The sequence below is a fragment of the Channa argus genome, chromosome 22 (assembly GCF_033026475.1).
Source record: "Channa argus isolate prfri chromosome 22, Channa argus male v1.0, whole genome shotgun sequence".
In the NCBI taxonomy this organism is placed as follows: Eukaryota; Metazoa; Chordata; class Actinopteri; order Anabantiformes; family Channidae; genus Channa; species Channa argus.
Genome location: NC_090218.1, coordinates 13,535,453 through 13,547,055, shown reverse-complemented (window position 1 = coordinate 13,547,055; position 11,603 = coordinate 13,535,453). Strand labels below are relative to the sequence as shown.

Sequence of the window (11,603 nt, the reverse complement as noted above, 5' to 3'; positions counted from 1 at the left end):
TGGAAAAAGATATAGATTAGGATGAGGTCAATTATCAGGAATCCTCATCCAGTTACAAAGAAGTAAAGTAGTAGAAGTATGTGTGTCATTTCATTATTTTGTACCTTTAACCCATTGGATTTTTAGTATCAATGCTTAAGTAAAAAGATATAAGTTTTAGAAGCAAATTACTGATTTATTTGAACTTAAATACCAGTGATCCAACCAAGCTCACAAAAAACACTTCAAATGTTTTACTCATCTCCTCCTCCTTTCAAACTGCATCAAAGCAGAGCAGAAAAGCAGCAAAGCCCAGTGGAGAACTACACCTGGTTCAAAAACTGAATCGATGTGAACAATTCAAGACATTTTACCATTAAATGTTTCTCTGGCTTCAATGTTTTTATACAAAAATTCCACAAACAGCCTGAAAAACTAAAAGCTCATTTAATCATCTACTACTGATCAACCAGTATCCGAGCTTGCAAACTAAAAATATTTAGCCAGTTACTAATCAATTATCAGATCTGAGACAGGACAGTTGAGTTTAATGTTTTTATTGTGGGCAAATGTTCGCAGTTTTTCTCTTCTACAGACGGCGACCACGACGTCCACCCTTTCTCCTGGTCGAGTCTGATGGGATCGGAGTGACATCCTCTGAAAACACACCAAGAATAACCAGGATGTCAGACACTGGCTTAAGATACAGGTAACAGAGTATTGATCGATTGATTGATTGATTTACCAATACGTCCGATCTTCATGCCGGATCGAGCCAGAGCTCTGAGAGCGGACTGAGCTCCAGGACCGGGAGTCTTTGTCCTTAAAAGAAAAAGTAACAAATTTAAAGTATTGCCATAAAAAGACTTGGATTTTAGAAGTTAAACATTTTAACAAAATTACACAGAATTTAAATATGAAGAGTTGTTCTGTAAAGGTTAATTTTAATATTTTTTTCCTGTTTGACACGTGTCCTGTATGTGTTATTTAGACTGGAGGTTTACTAGCTGTTGACTAGTGTGTACTCACAAAATGGCACTTACATGTGGCTTGTGTTGATTAGTTGTGTACTTCAAATTACCAAAACACATTGGTAATTTGCAAGATTATAATACTCAATACTACAGTAAACACTTCAGATTTCTGCAGAAAATAAATTCCCTTCATCTGCAACCTAATAACTTCACACAATGTCAAGACCAAAAGTGATCACACCAACCCTCACTCACCATCTAAAGTTGTATAATCTGTCAGGCCTTGGTTCTGACCGTTTTAACATACAGGGAAACTCAACTATTAAACCAAATGCCACTTTCATCACCATTCCACTCTATTGAAACACATAATTATTGAGGTTTTTGAGAGTCTGAAGACAGAGTACGTTGAAAATAAAACTGTCAAGCCCACTAAAGCAAACTGGTGATTATATAATGGGTCTGTATTGATATTATTAGATTTAATCAAAAGTTAACCCAGTGGAGCAACAGCAAACAGCTCTGATGGGATTAAGAGAAAAACAAAGGGGTTTTTCTCCTGGTCACCGACAAGTAAATTCGGAGTCTGATTTTTGCAGCACTTTAATCTGAAATGTTTAGAGGAATACATTTGATTCCGTTGAGGTTTACAACCATCTGAAAATCTTCATTGGTGGAGTTCTTTATTCCAGATATTTGCCCTCAAAACTAAAGATAATACTGCGTTGGTTTTGATAATTCTGACTGGACACACACACACACAGTGTCTTGCATAACATGTTTATAGCAAAACTATATCAATAATTTGGTTTGTTACTTAATATATTAGTTAAAATTTTGAAAAATGTTTACAATCAGCAGGTCTGATTTCTAAAACATTTAACAAAAACCTCTAGCTCTAAAACCGTGAGAAAAAAACTGCAGGCAGCATTTGGGTGTCAAGACTATCAAGACAGGTGTGTTTTACCTGTTCCCTCCTGTGGCTCTCAGCTTGATGTGCAGTGCTGTGATCCCCAGCTCTTTGCAGCGCTGAGCCACGTCCTGAGCGGCCAACATGGCGGCGTACGGAGAGGACTCGTCTCTGTCGGCCTTCACCTTCATGCCACCAGTCACACGGCAGATCGTCTCCCTGAAAACAAACATACACACCTGTTAGACCATTCAGAGAGCCGCTACAAAGGTCTGTGCAAAGTGACATCAAACTTCACTGTAAGGATGCTTCTTAACAACAACCATGAGACTGTTACCTACAGAACAGATTAAGAACAAAATAAAAGTCTGTGATGACAGATTCCCTGCACTGCTGCCTCTCACACCACATCATCTGGTAATTTCACACTGACGACAGAAGGACTTACTTCCCGGAGAGATCAGTGACATGGACGAAGGTGTCGTTGAAGGAGGCAAAGATGTGACAAACGCCGAAAACATTTTCTCCTTCGGCCACTTGAGGACCTAGACTGATGACCTGCTCCTCCTTCTTTTCCTTCCCTTTACGAGGAGCCATTGTCTGAGAAAGAGTTACAATTATAATTCATCAACAGTCTTATTATTTAACTGCAATCATTTAAATTAAACTTCACCAGCATTTTACTTCCACAACTTCAAAATTCAATTTCTTTAACCGTTTAGCAATCCACCGTTTTTCAAGGGATGTTGTTATATTGTTGAGGTTTAATTCTTTGAGATAAAAGCTCTCTTAAGTCTTCATACATGAAATCAACCTTTACACTCATTTACAGAACTCTCTGAAGTTTGTGGAAATTTTGGATTGGCTGCAGAAACTTTTCCATTAATTCAAACATTTGTATGTGATTAGAAATACATTGGAACACAGAACCGATTGCTTGGCTTTGTCAGGTTTGCAAACTTGTTGAAACACGGCTAACCCACAGACACAAAACGGGCCTTTAGGAACTGCACGTGAACACAAGCAGACTTCTATTAATGTTAGTCATCAACAGCCACGTAATTACTACATTATTCACTGATTTCAGACTTCTTTTAATTCACACTGTCTTTCATTTCTACCCAGTCACAACAAAATGTTGTTCATTTAAAAAGGGGCTTTACTTTGCAGCCTCTCCTACACCTTCAACACTGAAAAGCATTCAACTGTCTGTTCGATAACGGAATCGAGAGTTTTACGGTCGCATGGAGGATACAGGTCCGGCTCATCAACATCAAGACGCAGCTGCTAACGCGTTCATTGAAAGGCTACGATTACAAACACAAAATACAGCAAATCCAGACTTACACATGACACCATCAGAGACACTGCGACTAGAAACGAGAACCCGGCGCAGGAGCCTGAATGCTAACGTTGGTCGGAACAGCCTCACACGAACAAATTCACTCTGCAGCTTTACGCCAAACGCAACAAATATCTTTGCTACCTCTGTCAAAACTACGGGAGATTTATTAAATTAAAGAGTGAAGTTGATTTCCCGCTCCTGGAGCCTCCGCTAAGAGATGAAAATGGCGACATGTTGCCACAGAATACGAGAGAGAAAACAAATCCATGAAATCTAACGTATGTTTTCACAGTAAAAAATAATTTCATCACGAACAGACGCCAAACCCCTGACATAGTCAACAAAGACACATTAAATCATATGATGACTATTACAAACAGAGATTTACAAAGGATAAAAGCACCGAGCTTGGCTCACCTCAGTATGTCTCTTTTCGAAGCAGAAACAAGAAAGGAAAGAACTTCCGCTTCCGGGGCCAAAGTTGAAGAGTTTCGACGCGGGAAGGAGTTGCTGCCGCCACGTGGTCACCGACTTTATCTTATTTCATTTTGCACAATTGTGTTTAATGATTTTGGTTTCTATTTTTTAGTATTTTTATTTAATGCTGCTTTTAAAATAATGTAAACATTATTTAATAACATCACATTTATGATATTACATTATGAATATAAAAAAAATTGTACTTTTTATTAATTACATTTCTCACACACCAATAGTTACTTTTTAGATTAACTTTTGTAATACACCACCATACTCCTGTACAGTGAATTCATGTATTTTCTCAGTTCTGGTATTTTATAAATGTTTTTTCTGATAAGTGTAACTTTTCATCTTGTTAACACATGCGCACAAACATTTGTATTTCTAAATAGAAAAACCCTTTTACAGGCTTTCAGAGACAGACGTTCTTGTAGGACAGCTACTCTACAAACCCATAATAATCCATACTAGTCTACAGCAGCTTATGTAGTACATGTATCAACTGTCTAACTAGGATTTTACTGATGTTTTTGTGATTGTTGCCATCTTAGATGCCTGAACTCAAAAAGCTTTTCTATAAAATTGTGATATATTTTTAGGGTGGTTTAAATTAAAAAGGGTTGTGAAGTCTTCACAAGAGATTAGTTGCATAATTGTTGCAATCACAATTGTTGTGACTTTCTGGAGGAATTGACCTAATGCACCAGTAAAGTTTAAGTGCTAATTATTTTATACTTTACTGTTTAAAGATACTTGCTTGTGTTGAAGACCTGAATGCCACCTCAGAAGTGCCAGTGATGGGAGGTAAAATATGTTTTCGTCCTGTTTCCAGGTCTCTAGAGTAATACTGATCATTTGACCTTACTTTTTATTTAACACTACAAATGGTTTTTGTAATTAATGAGTTTATATTTATGATGCACCTTTTTGTCAAACCCTCCAAAGTTTAATTGACAAGGAAAAATTAGATAATTTTACCTTAATATCAATGTTTTGCGGTAACTATAGGAAAATTAACCTTTAAAAACTGCTCATGTTGGAGCACATGTAACAAAAAAAATATTAAGTTTGACAATATTTTACAGTGTGTGATAAACCAGTTTGCTGAATAATTTGTCTGTCTGCATTTGTGTCCACCACCTCACACCATACATAGTGGCAGGCAGGCAGGCAATCTACCCATCTACCAATATTTCTGACACAGTTAACACCTGAAACAAATACAACTGATGTTGTTTTAAACTGTGATGACATAACTTTGTGTGACTTAGATCCTAATTCTTAATTATTATTATTTTTTTGTCCTTTCAGCTCATCCTGTGAGTTCAGGGTCGCCACAGCGGATCATTGTCCACATGTTGATTTGGCACAGTTTTTACGCTGGATGCCCTTTCTGACACAACCCTCCCCAGTTTCTACCGGTCTTGGACCGGCACTGCACAGCTGGGGAGGGGAATGGGCTGTTAGGGGCTCAGTGTCTTGCCGAGAGACACTTCGGCAGGGTTGGGGATCAAACCACTGACCCTGTGGTCTGTGGACAACTGCATTTACCAACTGAGCTACAGCCGCCCACTGTGACTCAGATCCTAATAATGTTTTAAAATGCAACTTCTGTGAATAATAATAAAATCATAAGTCAGTGTTTGACCATCTCAGTTTATTTACAGAAACACTTTGAACACGATGCAGATAGGAAGAAAATACTCCAAAAAACTACAAAAGAAAAAAAGATTGAAAACACACATACCCTCCCTCTCACACACACAATTACACACTGAGCATGCAGCATTTTGAGTCCAGTTAATACAGTACAATATCCATCATAGTAGAAAAAGCAGACAGGATGTGAAGGAGCTGAATACTGATCTATGATTATTATTTTTGCAGAGCGCGGACATCGTGAATGGGAAACAGCAAAGACCCAGTCTGTGTGACCTTTAACCTTTAACTTTTACAGACAGACATAAACAAAAATTATTTTAAACATCCAGAAAGACTGAAACATTGTTCCTTTATTGTTGGATATTTTCTAAAGGAATATTTTTCTTGTTAATTCTGGTTGTGGAAACAAAAGCCTAGGACACAACAACAAACCCAGAAGAGCAGAGGAGCTTCAGACTGTGGCTGGACTCAAACAAAACAAACTATTTTCTAAGTGCTTCATATGATAAAAGACGCAACTGATTTACCTGACAACAAAATTACACTAAACGGGGGTGACACACTAAACAATTTAGCCAAAACAATTTTTAATGAATGAATAAATGTGAAAGATATGAATTAAATACTCTTACAATTGTAGAGGTTCGTTGGAATTCATAGTGGCTGTCATATATCATGCATTTTTGGGGATTTTTATAACATAAACATGAGGGCACATCCTATGGTTATATATATTTGGTAAAACTTGTTTTTTAAAAGTCTGGATCTAATATTAATTAATACTTAAAACTGGACAGAGCTATACATAAAATACAACTCAGTAGTTGAATTAGTAAATCAAATTTGCTATATTGGTTTCTTAAAATAGCAGAAAATTGTTTAGTTGGTGTAAAACAACAACATATTTGTGCTCCACTTGAACGCAGATTTAGGCCATCATACAGTAAACAATTAATCGTGTTAATCGAATTTAAAATACAGTTTTTGTTTTATGGCCAAAAAGTAGTTTTTGATTATTAACTTCTGGGGTGGTTTATTGTGATTAAGGTGAGTTAACTTCGTTGACCACGCAAAAATTAGACATCAGATTAGGAAATATTTGAGACTAACTATCTTAACTCTTCAGTAACTGACCATGTAAATTAATGTATTTTTAGATTAGGAGTCAGAAAAAATAAGGTAGCTTAAGCGTATCTTTTCTTCATCTTTTCTTTAGTTGTAAAGTTTTATTTTTTTCAATAATTATATACTTGTGAGTTGGTGGTGTTGTGTGCAGTAGAACCCAAAATGGAGGCACAAATTGTCCAATGTTAAAGCTAATACAGTTATCAACATACGGTGTGTGTCAAGTTATTACACCTATCACAAAGTGACAAATATAGTTTAAAAGACAACACATTGTTTCATATCAGCTGTAATAAGCTGTAATAGTTCAATTATTGTTAGCTGCTTCATTAGCTTGTTAGGATTCTTAGCAGCAACCGACGAATGCTAGCTGTAAATGAGCATGTTATATTGTTGAAAGCCTATAATCTGATGGCCTCAAACAGTTAATGATGGCTAGCTACTGCATCTGAAGTGGCCTCCTCTTCCTCCTATGGGTTAAATAAAATCCTGCTGTTTCCAATTACGTCGATAAGAAAAGCTTCCTGTGTTAAACATGCTTTCATTTCTGCAGGTAAGGCTTCAAAACAGAAATGTCCAACCCTTCTCCTCAACTGTCTGCGTGATCAGCATCAAAGAAGAATAAAAATGTGGATGATTATGAAACAAGATCAGTAAAAGGTCAGTGAATTTCCTCTGGATCAGATGAGATGAAGGTTGGAAGTCACTGTTTTAGGTTCATTAAGATAAATAAGTTGCAGCCACACTCATTAAACATTGGTAAAAACACAGGAAAAACATCAGCGCATTTGTTGTGTAATCTATTTAAGATTAATTCTTCAGTTTCAAGCATAAACACCTAAATAGTTTTTAAAAAAAATGACATCTCAGATATTGGCAGGAACAACCTCTGAGCCCCCCAGTGCTCAAAGATTCCCACCACTGATAAATTATACTTTCAAGTGTCTTAAAAGGTCAAAGTAGAGGTGATGCTTTAGAAATCACAGACTAATCTACTGTAGAAAACAGCCATTCATTCTGCAGGTGCCATCTGACTCCCGACTAGGCTCACATTCTAGTTTGGGTAAAATAAAAAAGGGGGGAGGCTGAACCAGACTGTGGGATTACAGGGTCAGACAGCAGGAAAAACTCTTACACTTTAATGAAAGCAAAGTCCTTATTTTGACTTAATCGGGGCATTTTTTCACAAAACAAAACTTAAAACTGAAAGAAAAATGAGCTGAAACTTTATGAGATTCTTTATGCTTTGAAATAGAAATTCATGTAAAATGTTACAAAAGCTCAACTGTTGTGAGCAGAAGTAAATTGTTGATCTGTTGGATCAGCTGTCTGTCAGACTCTGAAGTCACATGGTGACTTGTTCCTATGTAAGGGGGATCCAAACCTAACCCTAAACCTAAAATATGATAATTGCACCTTCAGCTTGACATATGTTCTTTTTTTCACCCAAAGTAATAAAAATGTTCAAGGAGTGGATATTAAAACATTTTTAGTAAAATAATGAAAATTACATCAGTGCAAAACTTTGCACCCCTCCATGAAATAAATTACAATAAAATTCACTTAATCTCTGATAAAAGAACATTTGTACTAAAAGAATGTGCATTAAATATTATGTTTATGAAAAAAAATCTTTGTTTTACTCTTTTTGCCATTTCAAAATAAGAGGATGACAAACTTGCATAGTGTCCAAATCATATTGAAGCATAATTACCGCTGTTGGTGCATTTCTATTAAGTCTGTCTCAGAGGTCTGAGCATTTGTAAAATAACATTTTTGACTATTTCCACATTTACATGAAAATATGACTCAGACAAAAGTCTGAGTCATATTTTTTGGCCCAATGTATTTTTACAATTAAAGAAAAATCACAACAAAATACTCAGACTACTGAGCCCTGCTGCAGCACAGTATTAGCTAACACAGAGCTCGGCAAAGATCTGATTTTATTCTCATTATAGAATAAATGTTTTAAATATTTTGAACCAATGAATATGGAACATAGATAAAACATCCCTGCATAGTAAAACAGACTGATAAACTGCTATAAACAGTTTTTTTTAATTTTCTGCGCGTGTGTGCTCAGGTGTTGGCAGTGGGCAGAGCTGTAAAACTGTAAACAGATAAGTACCAGGCTCTTTCCCACAGTTAAACTCTGCTTTATCCACTGGGTTGCTATGGTGACATGTGAGCCTGCTCCTCTCCATCCAGCTATCAGGCCTTGTTAGTCTTAGGTCAGGTGGAAATAGTTCCCAGTTTGAGGGTAGTGGTGGCCTAATGGTAAGAGAAGTAAGGCCCCTTAACCCCAGCTGCTGCAGTGTCTCAGATCAGACCAGTCGTTGTACTGGTCAGAAGTATAAAAATAAATAAATAAATAAATAAATAAAACTTTCACATGTTATTCAGCCTCCCCATTAATCCCTGAATCGGGAAACCAAATGGCACCAACATATCAAGTTAAATAAAGGGCAGCGGCGCTGTGGCGAATGTATTGAGCGATTGCTAAAGGAACTCTTGTCTCACTCTATAATGCATATCATACTAACAGAAATTAAAAAGCTAATGATATGCATGTGTTCTCTACAGGGTGATTCACACAACGCTAGCACTGGAAGTCTGAACATTAAAAAGCTTTTAAATATACAAACCCGATATATTGAGAATATTACTCATGATCATCATAGTAAGAATCTGATTGTACAAAGTTCTACATTCTCCCAACGGTAAAAAGCTGCATAAAGACGAACACAACAGGTCAAAAGTTGCAGAATATCAAAGTTGGCAGCGCTGGAGTTTTGTTAGCTTGCGGCTAGCAGATGCTATTGCTCCCAGTGAGAAATGCTAATAAAGCTAATATGTCTGAATTAAGTCACTGGAGAGCAGGAAACAAACCTAGCAGCAGCAAACGGCAAAACACAGCGGAGCCTGAAGCTGAAACACAAAACACAAAGTCAAGTCCAGCATGCAATAAATCACATAAACTGTACAGAAATTAAACACTATTACCGTAGAGAAAGAAATACAAGCTCTCCCCACAGAACTCCATTCAAAAATCTAACATTTTTAGATTGCTGTCATTACCAAAAAGCCTTATATGTCCTAAAATAAAGTATAGCAACAAAACTGTTGACTACAGTGACTCTGAGCAGGCAGGTTATTATTTCACACCACAATCCAAAATGCAAGGTTAAAAAGTTTAAATTTGAATCAGAATGTTAATTATCAGGTTTAAATTATTAGGCTCCTAAAAAATAAAACACATATGACCACACCATCAAAAGCCAGAGTCAGATTGTTCATGTACGGAGTCTCAGAAGAGACAAAAGCCAATAACAGGTACTCTGATGTCACAAATGTAAATGCATAAATTAAGAAATACTAAAATGGATTGTATTTTAATTAAGACTGGATGCCGTAACTTTAAAACAGGGGGCGATATTTGTGCACTCCTACTTTTAAATCTGGATGCAACAAGTGCAAGTTTTGTGCAATGTGATCATTATCAAGACCACGATTAAATGCACTGTGATTCGCTAAAATATATGAGGGGACGGTGAAATGCATTATGGGAAATGTAGTTTGTTTGCCTTTTTAACCCTCTAGCTTTAAACGTTATTTTTGATGTTATTACTTGTTGTTATTACAGTGATGAGAACACTGATGCACAGGGCAGCAGTTACTTTGTGGATAAGAACAACAGTAAATTAATTTCAAAATGATGTGACTGCTGAACTTCTTGCTGCTTGGGATAAAGGAGTATGAGTTTAGCCAGTTTGTTGACTCTGACATAAACTGAAAGATCAGGAAATATGACTTTTGTGTCATAATGGAATTTTCAAAACAGTTAAAATAATAATAACAAATAATGAAGATAATAATGGAGGATTAAATAGCCACTTACATTATTTCTGCACCACTATTAATTATAGTGTCACAAATATATTTAACTTGTCCTTTTTATTGACTTAAAAAAAAAATTGGGGCAATTCTTCAATAAACATTGCAAGTCTGGCAAGTTTTTCAGAAAAATTTGGAGGCTGTTCCACAATACACCTGTAGGTTTTAGAAGGTGTTTTTAGGTCTCAATGGCTAAACTCACTTTTTTTACACCTGCAACATAACAGTACACCAAACTGTGAAAATTTGGGGGTTTTAAATATATTTTGAGGGTTTCTAACTGGATAGTCACAGCAGAAACATGACTTCTTTTAGGTATTTCTGGTAATATTTCAATGTCAAATTAAAAAATCCACATGCCACTGAAAACTTAAATTAACATTTAACGCAGTGATGACAAAAGCTACTTTTTTTGTATATGTTCTTTAATGAAAAATATTCAATTAATAATCTGGATTTGAATCAGGTTGTTTAATCGGATTTATCTAATTTAAATAGAATAAATAAATAGAACTAAATTATTTGAGTACTTTTAAAATATACAGGAATGGTGAAAAAGAACGTTTTCTAAATATTACTGTTCTACTTTTTCAATTACAGTGTAACTGACACTAAAGTGTAATGTAAATATACATATACAATCAACACAAGGTGGTATTTGCTGTATTTGAATACAGTACATATCGGGCTAAATGTGATGTAGATATATCTGTTTACAGAGATACAGATGTCACGTTTCACATGGCATTTTTCTAACCAAATAAAGTACAGTCAATATTGTTTCCTACCTTTCAACAGTGAACCATTTTAAGACATTTGACATGAATCTAAACATTATTTTTAAATGAACAGTTAACCTTATTATGATGAATATAATAACATAATTAAGTAATGTTTAAAAAAACTAAATGAATTATTATTGACAGTGATTTTTGTCACTTGAGGGACTCCGTACTAAAGACATTATTGGGTTGATGTTCTTTGGCCTTTATGACTGATAAAAGGTGACAGTCTGCAGTTCTGATTGGCTGTCTGAGAATTACTGCAACCCTTTAAAAAAACAAAAAATAAAACAGCAAGAGCCAGATATTTGAGCCTTGTTCAGCCATTCTGCATCCTCGAACCAGAAAAATTCAATCAGCTTTATGGAAACTTACAAAAGACACAATCTCTGATTTTGTTACAGTTCCCAGTGTACGAATTAAATGCATTTCGAAATAAACTGTCATTA

General features: G+C 35.7%; 1 protein-coding gene across 1 annotated transcript; it reads right to left on the bottom strand.

Moving 5' to 3' along the window:
• Window positions 1-520: 520 nt before the first annotated feature.
• rps14 (ribosomal protein S14) lies at window positions 521-3,732 on the bottom strand. The gene is made up of 5 exons (XM_067491832.1): window positions 3,626-3,732; window positions 2,312-2,463; window positions 1,921-2,082; window positions 725-801; window positions 521-636 (listed from the first exon to the last, which is right to left on the bottom strand). The coding sequence occupies exons 2-5, from the start codon at window positions 2,458-2,460 to the stop codon at window positions 569-571; spliced, it is 456 nt and encodes a 151-aa protein (XP_067347933.1). The 5' UTR covers window positions 2,461-2,463; window positions 3,626-3,732; the 3' UTR covers window positions 521-568.
• Window positions 3,733-11,603: the final 7,871 nt, after the last annotated feature.